We start from the raw sequence: 15,987 nt of genomic DNA, 5'->3' as shown, positions 1-15,987 counted from the left end.
TTTTTAGTGTTTTACTAACCTGTAGAGAAGTCACCTTCTTCATCTCCAGATGACTTAGGATCAAAGAAAGTACACAGATGCAATGGATCAATATCACTGTGCAGTAAATCAAGGTAGCCATTTTCAGGCACAAATACTGAATCCATGGTTTGTCTCTTTGTCTGAAATCAAATTGCAAAGCAGTTAGCTATGACAGAGCCACAGCTTTTGTCAGTCAAATCCACAAATCCTGCACTGTGGCTTTCTGTTGGCAAGACACAGATCTTGAGGCTGGAGAGCTGGCATTTCTTACTAAGACCTGCATTGAGTTATAACCCTGAATTACTCAGAGATCCAGAGACAGCCTGCAGTGAGAATCACCTATCTTTTACTCCAGTGAGAGAAGTGGGATACTGCAGTCTGACCACCTGGACCAAAAGTGCCAAGTACTGAATACGTGGCAACCCTGGTATCTTATCAGGATATAAATGATGCACAAATCCAGTAGGTATCAGGGAAATCAGAAGACTGCAGTGAATATGATGGGAGAATCCAGAAGCCACATTTGTTCATAAAGTTTATCTGTTCCTCCACATCATTGTAAATTCCCTTCTATTTCCTTCTAGTTACTGCAGCAGACACTAGAATCAGTTCAAACATGCCTCCTGGATATTCCACAAGTACAGAATAACACTACATGTTACTTATTCATCATCTTTATCAAATTATTTCAAACCCAAATATTGGCTCTTCAGTGTTTACAGATCACTGGTATAAATGCCACCTGAGCTGGTGATCCAAATGATTTACTCCAGCATACTACTGAGATACCAGGATGAAAAGAACAACCAGCAAAATTTTCAGACTCTATCCTGTTAAAATAGGTGTCCACAACCATGGAAAGCTTCAGCTTGGCATCAAACAGCATATTTTGCAATGAAGAATATCTAATAAATGGCTTCTCCTCTAAGCAGAATACCAGTGATGTCCCTGTTTGCATCCATCTCTGTTCCTGAGGAGTGCAAACAGGGAGCAACTGCTGTACCATGAAACCTACCTGCAACATGGAAAAACCAACAAGAGCCAACACTGCAGCTGTGATGAAAGAAGGCAGAGCAGTTCTTATCACACACTACCATGTCCTGCCTTGTTATAAACCCATCTTCATTCCTCTTACCCCTCCATGGGGTTGTCCCTCTGAACAGCTTGGAAATGGATATTTCTGCATTTGCTGCAGAAAATGCCAAAATCTAGAGCCAGAAGTTTGAAAAGCAGGTCAACATGGTGTGATTCCATGAGTAGGAATAGCCTGCACTAAGATAGTTCTTCTTTTTCATGTTTTATGGCCTCACTACATTACCAAGATAACAAAAATTTGACATTATTGCCTGGCAGCTATAAATGGAAAGCAGAACTTGAGAAACCTGCCTGAGAACCAAGAATGAGGTTATAAACACACCAGATTAAATTTTCAGTTTGTTGCAACACTTGGTTTTGCCCCTTCCATTTGTTGAATTAACAGAAAATCTAAATAGGGCCTTTCAGAAGGCCAAGCTGCCAGACTTTGTGTATAAAGCTGTTGAAAAATTACCTCTGAGTCAATATAATTTTGGGGTTAGAGTCAGAGAAGAATTTGGGCAGAAGGCTTAAAGGGAATGCAAGACAGACAAATCTATCACTCCAAGTTCAGTGATTGGCAAACTGATTTGGCTCAAAAAAAAGGGCATGTCCTAGGGAAAGACACTGAGTAGGCCTTCTTAATCTTCATGGAAATACCAAGCTTTAATTAATTTATAATCATAAGAGGTTTTCTACCTTTAAACTTTTCTTTCAATAGCATTTCTCTGTGGATAAACACATAAGAAATTAAAAAATGTTTTATGCTACAACAGTCAAGAAGTCAAGAAGCAACCAAGAGAAAGTCTTGGCAGTGCCAAGTCTGGCTACAGAGCTTAAAAGTAGAATGTAAAAGATGGTACATCTCAGGTGCACAGGAGTGAGAGAAACATACTCTTCTACCTTAAGAAGATGAAGATTGCCACTTTTCAAAAATTAAAAACTTGGTTGCTTGCCTTTTTTTTTTTTTTTTTTTTGCTTCACCAGTCTGAAAGGCCCTCACCTTACTCTGGGTTTTTTCTTAATTGATTTGGTTTTGACACAAATCCTTATACAGATGTCTCTCTATTGACTACACTGGATTTAAGATCCTGGGATTTCATTCTAATCTGAACCAAAACATTTTTAATAACAGCTGTATTCTTCTGCATTAAAAACATGGTCCCACCATGGAAAATATACTGTGAATAAAGAAGCAAGTTTTTGACAGATGGAAATTTCTACATGGAGAGAAGGCAGGGACAAGGAAAATGACACATCAGGGACTGCAAGTGTTTTGCTGCATATTGTAACTGAAGGACACAAAATGAAACCAGACCTTTACCAAGCTTGTTTACAGCAGCAACTCCTTCCCCATAGCTTCCCTTTTTTTTTTGGTCACAGCATCCCAGCAGTCCTGCCTGAAGTGAAGGGTGAATAAGCTCTGTACTGCTCAGCACTTCCTCTGTTGTTTCATAAATTATTTTAGCTTCATTTACTGATATTACATTCCCTTTGGGGTCTCATGGGACCCAATGCTGCCAAAAGGAGTATTTGGCACAGCTTCATGCCAGAAGAATAACAAATTTTGTAATGATTTCTGTGTTAGGGGTGTGAAGGCCAGTGGCAGCTCTCAGTAGAAGCAAGGCAGAGCTTGCAGGGACCTGCAGGACAGGAGTCCCCAGGGCCACCTGCAAGGCTTCCATGCACAAAGGGCATGTGCTGGGTGGGGTTGAGACAGGACGTACTTCCAAATGTATTTCCATGCCATTCAGAGAGTTCAGTCCTTGGTGGTTTGGACAGTGGTTAAGACAAATATTGTTCTTTAAATCCTTAAATAACACCTCCTTTCCCCAGCAACTGATATGCTCCAGCTGCATGGCCACACTTGGCACCCTGTGTGCCCTTTGTGACACCTCTGCAGTGATTCTGGGCACACCTGACACTGCCAGGTCTCTACGCAGGATGCATTTGGTTCAGCTCTGCATCCTGCATACATGGCATGACAATATGGTTCACTTCCAAGACTCACAATGCTTTTTTTTCAGTGCTCTTTTAGAGTTCAAGTGATATATGAATTAAAAACGCTGGAAAAGTAGTGAAAGAAACAGTGACCATCACTGTACAAAGACAAAGAAGGAGTAGGTGTTCACTTAAATCACATGTTAATCATAAGAGTTAGATGGGGCATTTTAGATTTCTAAAGGCAATGAAGGTAATTTGGATTCATCATTTTTCCCAAATAATGTGATTTAATCATGCCTTATATTTTAAAGGGTCAACATGTTAAAGATTCCAGGCAATGGGGTCTGCTACTAATTGAAATCAAATGTTATATATGAAGGATTATAAAGGCCAAAATGCAACATGTACTCCAATAATAATGTAAAGGAGGGGAGAACTGAGGAGAGCTGTTAGGGGCTTTCTTTCCCAAACGTCTGCTGACATATAAACTAACAGGCAATAAATCTCCCACATGAGTACAGAGGTTAATAAAATGAAAATTTGTAAAGTCATTTTAGGAACAGAGGAATTCCCCCTCCAATTTAACTTTTGGACCAGTTTAGGAAGCTGAGGATAATTCATAGAAAAAGTAGTAGTGCCATGCAAACCACACAACCAGAGGATGACATAACATTCAAGTCTTTCATAGCATTCCAAGTCCTAGAATAAGAAAAATGGAAGAGTGAGACTGCTGTGAAGACAGGAAGTTGGAAAATGAAATACAAAGATTGCTGAACAAATGCTATTTTCCTGCAACACCCCAGACCCATGAAGTGCTACACATGAGTCTGAGTGAAACAAGCTGACAAAAAGCAGGTTATATCAAGCTGTAAATAAGGAGTCCTGTGAAACACCAGAACTTTGATTTAAAAGCATTTTGATCAAAAAGCTCAATATCATTGGCCAAAATTTTATAGCCTTGTTTTCTTTCACCAACTTTAGAAAGTTTTCTCTCATCTTCCATGCCCCCCCAAAGGTTATGTCAAGGTGCACAAGGCACTCCCCCAAAGGCAGAGCTGTTTCCTGGCTTTTGCTGCAGACAATGTTTTGGGATAAGCTTATCTGGGAGGTGGGCAAGCCAGCAGTGGGGAAGGATGAAAGTCTCTCCACATTTCAGTCACTTATATCCTTTTCCCAAATAAATAAGTAACAATTCCTCTGCTCCACAGGCACCACATAGATTTTTCCTTTCAGAAATGCCCTGATTATTTGTAAAATGCAAGTAATGGAGCTCAATTTATATTTAGCTTGGAAGTTTTAGTTTCTATTTCAGATCTGTGAAAAATGCATACACTGAAAAGCCAGTTTAACTTTTTCTGTTGTATTACCCAGCTCAAGAAGAGATACTACTTTTGCTGAGAGTTTTTATCTTTCTAATGGAATGGTGTTACTTTCCAGAGAATTTGTACTCTAATATGAAAGAAAAACAGAGAGGGAGCTGAAAAAGAATCTGATCTATATCTTGTCTGTTATTCTTTGTCTCTGTTAGAGATGAGTTTAAAAGAGTTTAGAAAAGAGTTTTAAAAAGTATAAATATCAGGTAATAGGAGTTTTTGCCTTTCAGTGAGCTTAGCTTAGAACAAAAAATATTACTTGTCTGGTGCAGGAGATGGACAAGTTCAGGCAGAGCTGTAACAAGTGCCCTGCAGGTGTCAGAGTTGTGATTTAGAGCAGAACTTGCCTTTCATGTCCAGTATCACCTCCTGTGTCACAGCTGTGCCCAGTTGTGAGATAAAGATCACAGCAGACACTCATCTACATTTTAACTCAATGACTTTCTTCAAGACAGAATTTCAGCCCTCCTCAATGGGAATGTAAAGCTCTAGGTTGTTTTACCAGAGTCGTGAAAAAATGGAAATAAGCCAGTTTTTCAAAGTGATTCTCAGTTTCACTTTCCACAGGCACAACGTTTATACAAAAAAAGAATATTCTTAACAAAGTCTGAAACAAACTACAGCAACCCTTTGAGCAAGTAGCAAGGCCAGTCACAAAACAAAATCACAAAAATTCTCTAAAATTTTGCCCACATTTAGACATCATCCTACTAATATTTGAAGCAACACAAGTCCAGATACTGACACAATGCAATTACAAATATGTACAAAAAGCAAGATGAGATAAATTTACCATGAAAAAAGGCATGCATTCAAGGGTTGAAGAAAAACTGACCTTAAGAAACTGGACAGCTCCTGTTCTTTCACTCTGGATTCAGTACCAAAAAATGATGAGAACTGCCAGCCCTGCCCAGAGCTAGGAGAAAGTGACAGCAGAAAGGAGGAAATAAGAAAGACCAGAACACTCAGAGGGGGAATTCCAAAGAGGAAAATTAAGAAGAACCTCCCTTCTAGCAGCCCCAGTATAACAAGCAGCATTACCTTCACTGGTCGCTTGTCCCTGCTAAGAAGAGCTTGATGATGTCACTAATTAGGAAAAGATCATTTTATTTGGTTGGAAACCAGAACAGGATGAGAGCTGGCAGTAACAATTTTCACTGCTCCCCAAATTTTTCCTGTCCTTTTTCATTCCAGTTCAAATCTGCCCCAAAGCCATGCTGTTAAACAGTCCATCAGTAAGAATAAAGCCAGCAGCATGCAGGCACTCACCTTGCAGCTCCACTTGGTGCATCAGAACTGAAAGTATGTCTTTCACATGTTCAGACTCTGCCAACACTCATGCAAAGAGATTGGCCATCTCTCTTGCCATTGGCCCAAAATGACAAGTAGGATGTTCTATGAAACAGGAGCTTGTCTGGCTTGCACATGGTGTTCACAGTCTGCTTGTAGCAGCATCCGACAGAATGTTTGTTCATCTAATCATCACTTACCTTGCCATGCCTACCTGGTGTTAAGACAAACAATCTTTTGAAAGCCAAGTTCATTCATGAGCTTCCTCTCATGATGCCAAGAGCTGCTTTTGTGGTGATCTGCAAACTTATTTGCTTCGTTTTCTATTTTTAAATGTGCGTACACCTACACAAATTAGAAATTAATTATGAAAGAGACTGTACTAGAGTGTGAACAGATACTTTTTCTAGTATTATTCTACTGGCTATAGCTTTTAAGAAAAGTTCCACCAGAGTCTGAAGGAGAAAGGCAATAGGATTTGATGAACACAATGACATCCAGACTCCCTGCTTCAGACTGCAAGGCTTTTATCAGCTGCCAGTAAGAAATGGCTCCAGCACAAGACAGCAGCTCCTATGAGCAAAGCAGCTGCTGACCTGTATAAGAATTTTCTCTTTGCAGAGGAGATCCACTTCTACCAGGTTCCATGGGAATATGCTCACTGAGAAGAGACAAAGCTGTTTCCTTCCTGGAAGCAGCTGATCTCTTTGCAGTTCTTACAGACATGGGGCCTGATCTGTGTTGCAGGACATCAGCCTCTTCAGGCTCTCTCACACCCAGGCTGTGTTGGAACTCCTCTGTGCACTTTTGAAGAAAAGCAACATCTCAGAATAACAGCACTTAGAGCAGAAAATAATGAAGGGCTGCACAAATACAGATTCTGTATTTCAGTGTTCTGTTTTGATAGGAGACAATAAAATAATCACTACATAAGAAATCTGTACAAAAGTTCATGTGGTTATTTGTTAGCTCTATTCTAATGCGCAGCACAACCCCTAAAGTGATAAATGCCTCCAGCAGCCCTGCAGGCAGATCTCTAGCAGCTTCTGAGGCCAAAATCCATGAGGCAATACCTATACACATCAAGAACAAAAGTTTGGGGAACAAGAGTTCAGCTTATTACTGTGATTCCAGTTCATGACTACAGAAAACACTGGTTGTCCACTTTTTGTACAACACCCATAGCTTCTTGGAAAGAGCAGAAAGGAATTGCTGGAGCAAATCATAGTTCATCTACTGGAGTAGACTATAAAGGTCTTCAAAGGAAAAGCAGACTGGAAAAGAAGAGGCTGTGAGGCAGCTGAGAACTGCCTAAGCTTTTCAGGTCACCATCAGCTTCTTTGCTTTGATGCTGACTGGGACACTACCCTACTGCCAAAGGAGACAGAACTTGCTCAGTAGTATTGGAAGCACCAGCGTAAGTGCTACCAGGCCACTTTCTACAGTTTTCTACATCTAAAATATGAATTCCTGGCCTTAATTTGAATGTGTGTGATGATAGAGGTCAGTATTTCGCCCTCACATAAACTATCTTAATTTGTATCCTGAGGATTTCCTCCTGTATTTTCATCCATGCCTCTGTTGTCCCAAAATATTTTTTCATCTGGTATGAGAGAGACCAATCACCACACACAGTCAAGATATTTGGTTTATTTACAGTTCTGCACAGAAAGGGAGGCTGAGTGGCAAATCCACAAAACCATAGCAGAGCTATTAGAACTTTTCATTATTAATACGCTTTGGCAAACAAAGGCGTGGATGTTCATTGGCTACAAGTTACATAGGTTTCTTGTTAATTTGTATTCTATCTTCTATTAGTTAAAAGATTCCCTCACTTCTTATGCTAATTATTCTGTATGCTCAGTCTTTCTCTCCTTTTGACTCTTGCTCCATCAGCTCTCTCAGAATGTTCATGCAGTCTGGTAAGATTCTGAATGACCACAAATATTTGAGGCCATAATCTGTCTTTGCATCTACTATATTGGAAACTGTGAACCTTTTGAATTCCTGACCTCACTTAAGAAAATTACCTTCTGAGAAAGCTGCAGGTGTGACCAGCAGCATTGCAGAGTGTTATCTTGGTGTGTCTCACCTGCAATGTTCATGCTGCATTACTGAGGCTCTTCATAGCATTTGGGAAGAAATATGGTAGGTGATACTAGAAATGTAGGTGTGGAAGGATGCTGGAGGACTTTGAAACACAGCTAGTTTCTGAGGTGAGCAAGCAAGGAAAAGGTTTGATCAGACAGCTTTTAAAAAAAGCTCTAGAGAAAAAAAACCCACCCTTGCAATCTAAAAGACTGAGCTTTTCTGTTCAAAACAACTTCCAAAATATCACAGCTTTACTTTCCTACAGGAAGTCAGTTTCATAATAGACATAGAAAGGTTTGCATTAAGAGCTGCAAGCCTCAGTGGAGTTGCTGAGGAAACCCTTTGTGAGTGTGTGTGTGTGATGGAAGGCACAACATTGGTAATCAAAGGCTCCTGAGACTCACCCAAAGTATGTTCCTGCAGTTCTGCTTTGCACAGTTCAGGAATGGGCTGGTGCTTTTTCACTGAGGGCCACGTTCTCTAATGCTCATGGATATTGCTGCAAAATCCCTGTGGATTTCAATACTGTATTATGAACAGGGAACTGTGCTTCCTTGAAAATTCCTTTCATGTCGGCTCTATATTTGAGCTCTAGTTTTCCAGTCAGCTACCACCTTTGGCCTCTCTGGCCAATAATTGCTTTCCATAGCAGAATTTTTGTTCAGGATTCTTTCTGTCCAGGGTGAATAGCTTTGAGGTACTGCTGGTTGAACAATTTCTCATAGACTGAAAAGTCTATTTAACAAATTTTCCTATTTTCTGATTATAATGATTCAAGCTGTACAATATATAGACAACAGCAGTTCACTGCTTTGCTTTACTGCATGACTTCCCTTCCTGTTATATGGATTCTCTTTAACTCACAGGCATCTTTTGAAGGTAAGACAGATGTTTCATAGCAGCTGTATCTCTCTTAGGGATTGTCATGGTAGTGTTCTCAAAATCCAAAAGAAAATACATGCCCTAGCTATGGAAAGTGCTAAGCAATAGCTAAATAAGAAGTACAAAACAGTAAAAATGCATGGCCCGACTTAGTTCTCTTTTTCACACACATTGTTTGTGCTGTGACACATTACAAAGAGGAAAGTGAGTTGAAAAGAAGAACTTGTGCTTTTGATTTCTCTGCATTGAGAGGAAGTATCACTTCTAAGTAAATACGGTGCTGCGCAAAGTCTACAGATAATTTTGGAACCCAAATAATATTAGTAAAATGTCAGTAATTAATGTCACTATTTTTCCCAGGGACAGTGATGAAGATGAAAGTGTAGCAATGTAGGCCACATTATGCCCTTCAGCACAGGGCATTTGGGTATGTCATGAGCCATGGTAGATTTACCTGGTGTCAAGACAGTAGGAACATTTTTTTGTTTCTACAAATGCAAAAACAAAACCAGAAATAGAAATCACATTTAATTATTGCAAATTAAGAGTGTAGCAGCAGAACTTGAACCAAAGCTTAAGCCTTTCTAGTACCCTTTCCCTTATTTTGGCCTCAGTTACAAGAAAATCAGCTTTAGGTTCAAAGGCAGAGTAATTTTGGCACATTGCTTGGTTTGCCTATAGCTCAGCAAAAGCCAGGGACAACTCTATAGAAACAAGGCTTCCTCCGAAGTTATGATCTTGCGGATCTTGTTGGAAAACTCTTCAGGAATACTTACACATGGGAAGAGTAAAACAGGAACAAACTTGAAATCCTTATATCTTAACACCCATTCAAAGTCCATCTTGCTTTTTGATCTGTCTCCAATCTAGACATAACAGAGAAAATAATCCATTGTTTCAGTTGAAAAGCCTATCCTGGTCATGATGAACACCACCTGGGCACATTTGAAGGTGGAAACTGCTTAAGGGCAACTCTTGCAGAAAATCTGTTTTCTCATACTTAAGTGGCAATCATGATGATGTACCACAAGCTGTTTGCTCAGTTGCTTGTCTGCTTCTGGAGGGAACTATCCTATGGAGAGGAACTCTTTCTCCACAAGTAGTCTACCATTCTCCCACTAGTGTTCCCCCTCACAGCCAGTCACACATGTCCTGGAGCTATGAGCAAGCATTTCCACCAGCAGCTGGCAGCTACCTAGCCTGTAGATGGAGGAGAAGACATTGAGAAAACCTCTTTTAATTTTCCTTGTTTTTCCTAGTCTGTGAACATCACAAATGCACAGATCCCTTAGCATTAGTGTTGAGACAGGCAGTGCACAACAGTATTCATCTTGTTAACAGAAGGACTTCTCATTTATCTGTAGCTAGGAGAAATTAAAAGAAAAAAAAAAAAAAATTGTATCTTTCCTTTCACCAGCATAGGAATTCATATAAGTAGTCCAGTACACTGGTACACTGGAGCATGTGACATAAACCCCCTGTAATTTCTCTTACACTGAAATAAAATAGAGCAAGAATGGGAAACAGCATACAAATGCAAACTCCAGCTAACAAGGAAAAGGATGCATGCAAAAAACCACAGCCTGTGACAAGTTTCAGATTGAAACAAAAAAAAGGGCAAAAATAATAAACTGACAGTTGAAGAAACCACATATTTTAGGGACTTCCCTAGAGCATTTCTGATCTTTGTCAACTAAAACACACACCATATACAAAAGTTTTCAGAATCCACACCAGACTGCAGCTCTGCCATCTGTCATTTGAGAGAAGGAGCACTTACCCTGACCTCCATTCCAGGAGTTGTGCTGTTACTGTAACTGCACACAGTGATTGTGGTATCATAGAAAGGTCACACCATCTTCTTTTTTAGGAGCTTCAGGTCCATATTGCCATAGTTCAGCAGTGTGGTCTCTGGGCTGCTCTGCCATGAAGGAGAGCTCTCACACCTTTCTGTCAAAGCTGTTCTGTCCTGCATGAAGGATGAAAATCAGACAGTCAGTGCATTCTTTGAGAAACCAACAGGTTTGGGTTCTTGCCCTTCATCCAAGCTTTATTTAATTATTTTTAATTGGTGATTATTTATAGATTTTAGAGGTGTGTGCCTCATTAATTCAGGCCCAGTCAAAGGAGACACACCTTCCAGTTGGGAAGTCAGGCAGAACAGTTTTCATGGGAGTAGCTGTGGAGATGTCCAGCACAACCTAGAAATTCCCCCTCTTTGAGCCTGGGAGGTTGAGGCTTGTCACCTTTCAGGCCATAGAGGACATTGTGGTCTCTTAAATCATGGCCTTGGTTGCAAAAGGGGCTCACAGGCCACAGACATCAACCTTACTTTCAGTTTTGCCAAAAGATCAGGCCCCTGCCGCTAGGAGAGAATCAGAGTTATGTCCAGCAGCACCTGGTGCATCTTGTAAAGAATAATCAGTAAATGTGTCAGACCCCATCCAAAGCACTTAATGTCCCTTCAGCTTATCTGGGGGATCTAGGGACCTACAGAGCAATCTGGAGAACCTCCTCCTCTTTGTACCATTCAAACCTACAGAAACAGTACGGATTTTGTGAATTTTAATACCTCAGATATCCCCTCAAGTTCTCCATGCCTCAGTACAAGGAATACTAGGAAGCTGAAGCTATTTGGTGAACTAGAAAAAGAAGTCTTAATAAATTAGGAAAGATACTATTAAACAATAATGCTATAGAAGTAGGGACCAAAGGCTGCTTCAAAAAAAAAAAAAAAAATCACAGGTTCACAGAAAAATTCACAGAATTAAGAATGGTAGGTACAGGTTTTTAATTTCATTGCATCACCACATTAGAAACCCTTTCTGACTTTGTGTTTTGTCTATATTCTCTTTGTATTTTTTCTGATAAAGTAATTGCCTTTGCCATCTCCCTGACATAATTTTAGAATAAATAAGAAAAACAAATGCAAGCAAGTATGGCAAGAGCTGCTTAGCCACAGCCTCCACAACAAAAGATGAAGTGGAAATTGCCAGTCAAAGTGGTTCAAGAGCTGCCCATCAAGCTTCTCAGAGTGAGGCTGTGTAGGTACTACTAGCAGTCATGGGGAACAAAAGAAAAAAGGAAACATGTAAAAAAATCTAATGAATAAGCAACTTACAGCTTTCACAAGCAAATTTAAGTTTTATTTCTGCAGATAAACCAATAGTAGAAACAGTGTTCAATTTTTCTTATTAACCTCCTATTGTACTAAGATTCTCAGCTGTTTGATAGCCATTAGGGTCTTTTATTGAATAGGTTAAGATTATTTTTTTTTTCTCAGTAAGACTATAGAGGCTTAATGCAGGAGAGCTATTGGATACTTGTGTGAGAGTGTACAGGCATTTTAAGTTCATGTAGCAAGGGAGGGAAGGGTCTCTAAGCACCTTTCCTGATGAAATCACTTCCACTCTGGGAAATGGATCTGGGAAATGGAAGGGGATAAGCTCTGCTTACTGCAGTAGATCTGTAGTTGCTTAAACCAAACTTTTGACAGCCCAAGTTCCTTATTTTTGGAGTTCCCAATCTGAGAAATGAAAGATGATTTGCAAAATTAACAAATACCAAGAATTGCAGCTGAGAGTGACTGAAGCTTTGAATATATCAGGAGATATATAAAGCTAAACACACCGAAAAATCTGCATCCAAATGCTGGGAATGCACCCCAGGCTGGAAGAAAGACAATGACTTTGCCTTGGTGTGCCCTTGTTTTGGATGTTTCTAAGTGACCACTGCACAGTCTAAGTAGGAAAATGATACTGAAGTAAACTCATTAACAATTTCAAAGCCTTTCATTTCCTTGGTGACTGCACTAGAGACTCCTACAGCATGATTTAAATAAGGCCTTAAAGCCACACAGGGATTACATAGGATAAAATGAGGTATTTAATAAAATATGTAATGTTTCCTTGGATTTTCCCTAACTGAAAGGAATACAGCTGCTACTGCACTTCTTAGAATCAAAACCAGTTACTATGAATAATGGGAATTTGTACTCCTTTCTCCACATACTCAAAAATTATTTTTCACCTTTTTGGGCACAACTAAATGAAGGATCAATACTTTTTTTTTCCAATCTCCATCTATATTTAGGGCCCAAACTTCCTCTGCTTTGATATATTTTTCTGTTACCCATTTCTTAATGATGGCAGAACTTGATCTATACTGAAAGTGTATTGTTATGTATCACCCAGGTAAAAAAAAAATGTCCTGATCCCTCAAGTAAATCCTGTGGCTTCTCCCCTGTTAATACTGAGCTGCCAATTACAACAATTCATGTATGTACATCCAAAAAAATCTGTAGAAATCGGCTCTGGTCCAAAGCAGGAAATCATCTTTGACCAATAATTTAGAAAGTGATGCTATTAGAACTCTCTGATTTGCCTTATCACACCCTAACATTTTACTGAAGCACCAACAAACCCTTTAAGTGTATCTCTGATGAATGAAAGTGAGGTAAGAGTTATTACTGGATTACCAGTATTTTCCAACATTCAGAGGAATAGAATATTCAACTATAAACCCCATTGAAAGGCCTAAACCAGAGCAAAACCAGTCAAGTTATTCACAATATCCTTAGGCAGTTTACAGGGGAAGTCTCTGATAAGTCTCTGCAAGTTTCTAGGGAGTGTTCCAAGGAGAAAGAGAAATCAGCTGACTTCCTGGTAATCGTGTGAATAAACCACCATATTAATCTAAGAGGAAGCTCTATTTAATGTTGAATCAGAGAATGGGAGAGATTTTTCAGATATTCATATTAAGCCTCTGATAGTGCTCTACAATAGAAATGCCACTATTTATTGTGGGGAGGGAATTCCCTGTAAGGTAATGGCAAGGACACAGCAGCATGTGCTGTATTTTTGAACTACTTTATGCTATATACTTCAGCAATTCAGCAATTAAGTGAAATCTTAACATATTTCAGAAATGGTCTAGGTTTTCATGTGCAAAAACCTGAAAACCAAACCACAACTCATAAATTCAGTGTAATGACCTCTTCATCTGGGGCTGTTGAAGCAGTATTTGAGGACTTACACAATCTTTAGGGTGTTGCTAATCTTCCCAATGTTCAAATAATTTGTAGTTAAGTTACAACTCAGAAAAAGTGTTGTAAATAGGACAGTTTGTTCTATAAAATCCTAAAAAACACTGGAAGCTTCTAATGAGTTTTCACTTGGATGCATTAATCTTAAAACGAAGAAGAATTCTTTCCTAGCAAACCCCAAATGAAGAACTTCATTTGACCAATGATTCCTCTAGAGACCAAGGATTCTTTCTAGCTCTCAATTTGCTCTAAACTAAAATGATGAACCATACAATGCTGTGAATAATCACACAGCATAATTTCATATAGCTTCTTAGAGAATTTACCAAAACTATTTGCATGGTACAGTAACAGTCTCCTGTGGGATTATCTAATAGAGTTTGTGAGGAAAACAGCCAAACCCTACAGTGAGCCAGTGGAGATAAGCACTAGAAGGAGGGAAAACTAAGGAAACATTTATCTATTTAAAAATCAAAACACAAAAACCAGGTTTTGTTTTTTCCCCCAGTTATTTCATCACTCATGAAATCAGTTAGCAGGAGCAGTGTAGTAAATCAGATACCTAATGCTGTGACAGGCTATTTGTCCCCTCTCCCATAGAGGTGCTGTTTTACGTGATAAGGGACACAGGACACAGTTATTTTCTGGTGCCTTAGAATGAAAATGCAATGGCCTGGACAATACAGCAACATTACAGAATTACTAAATTCAAAAGATCAGATTTGCTGGCACAATTGCCCTGAGGGGTGCAACAGGAGCTGCTGCAGGAGCTGAAGTGAATGATCTGGCAGGCAGGAGGATGCAAGACCTCCCTGCACTGCTGAAGGCTTCTGTCAGTGAGTTCTGGGAGCTGCTTCTGAGTCAGAAGCCAGCTCTGTTTGAGTTACTGTTAATTCATAGCTTGGAAGCAGAAGTGCACATTGATACAGGAAATGAAGTTGAGGTCAGCTTCAGGTATGCACATAATTATTTAATGATTGTATCTCATGAGAGCTCTTAAAAAGAGAGCTCTCTCTTTATATATCCTTGGACAGTGAAAGCACACTTCAGTATTTTAATGTTGTAGGCTATCGTGAGCCATCCCATCATATTACAGGTGCCTATTTGTTTTTTAGTGGCAGTCTGCTGTACTTACTAGCACACTGTACAAGTTGTTTTAACACTACCAAGGCCAAAATAGGACAATCAAAATATTAATATCATTAGTCATTAAGTACACCTTTCCTGTCTTAAAAATATAATCCTACTAAGAACTGTTTATCAGTTTTTCTTACCTATTAGGCATTGCTTTGTTCCAGTAAGTCTTGTGCAAAGCTGTTTTCCAGTTGGTATTTTTGAAAAGTTCACCTCAGTAGCTTCTGTACTTACTCAACAATCTGGTTTAGTTAGATGTTTTAGAAAAGACTAGGAAGTTATTCTTTTACAGGCTTATTTAATGCTAGTAGCTAGTCAGATCTACACGTGGCTGTGATTAATCAGATCTTCCTTGACCCTCTACTTCATACTAAGCTGTCCAGACTATTTCCCCCCATTATTGTGAAACCCTTACTCCTATCCTGAAGTTTGGTTGTCTTGTTTCACTTCTTTAACTCTGCCATATAATCCCCCTGCATTTTAAATTAAGGCACAAAAAATATTTATCATGGAATAATAGAATATACTGAGTTAGAAGGGACTCACAAGGACCATAGAGTCCAGCTCTTGGCCCTGCACAGGACAGCCCAAGGTCACACCCTGACAGTTTTGTCCAAACACTTCTTCAGTTCTGTCAGGCTTGGTGCTGTGACCACTGTCCTGAAGAGCCTCAGTGCCCAGCAACCCTCTGGAGGAAGAACCTTTTCCTGATTTCCAAACTGATTCTCCCCTGACACAACTCCAGGCCATTTGCTTGGTTCCTGTCACTGATCACCACAGAGATGAGATCAGTGTCTTCTCGTCTACTTCCCCTTGTGAGGATGCTGAAGACCACACCGTGGTGTTCCCTCAGTCTCCTCTTCTCCAGGCGGAACGAGCCAAGTGACCTCAGCCGCCCTAAGGGGCCGTGTTACCTGCACTGCGACAGTGGCACATGCACGGAGTTGTGGCGCTACCGCTGCCCTCAGAGCCGGCCTCCCACACGGGCACAGGGCCGCTGGGAGCGGGCACACTGGCCGGCTGTGGGTGTGCTCTCATATTTATACACCTACGTTCACCTTTCCCTCCACTCCTTTTCAGGCTTTGTATCCAGCATGAGACCCCAGCGGCCCTGACCCGGCCGGTGCGTGTGGC

General features: G+C 40.0%; 1 protein-coding gene across 6 annotated transcripts in view; it reads right to left on the bottom strand.

Moving 5' to 3' along the window:
• The window catches only part of CIITA (class II major histocompatibility complex transactivator), a 36,988-nt gene extending 21,501 nt beyond the window's left edge, over nucleotides 1-15,487 (bottom strand). For 2 of the 6 annotated variants that reach the window (XR_011004530.1, XM_068206739.1), the window contains exons 1-3: nucleotides 14,994-15,486; nucleotides 10,456-10,644; nucleotides 20-161 (exon numbers count right to left, since the gene is read on the bottom strand). Coding sequence is in view for 5 of the 6 variants with exons in the window: in XM_068206739.1 (XP_068062840.1) it covers nucleotides 20-161; nucleotides 10,456-10,467 (154 nt within the window). In the remaining variant the exon portion in view is untranslated. Of the gene's footprint in view, nucleotides 1-19; nucleotides 162-5,247; nucleotides 5,645-5,681; nucleotides 5,735-10,455; nucleotides 10,645-14,993 lie in introns of those variants that run through there. The other 4 variants (XM_068206740.1, XM_068206743.1, XM_068206742.1 and 1 more) reach the window with 3 other exon arrangements.
• Between the last annotated feature and the right edge of the window lie 500 nt (nucleotides 15,488-15,987).

This window comes from Anomalospiza imberbis, chromosome 16 (genome assembly GCF_031753505.1).
Source record: "Anomalospiza imberbis isolate Cuckoo-Finch-1a 21T00152 chromosome 16, ASM3175350v1, whole genome shotgun sequence".
Taxonomy (NCBI): domain Eukaryota; kingdom Metazoa; phylum Chordata; class Aves; order Passeriformes; family Viduidae; genus Anomalospiza; species Anomalospiza imberbis.
This window is presented reverse-complemented; position numbering and strand designations above follow the sequence as displayed.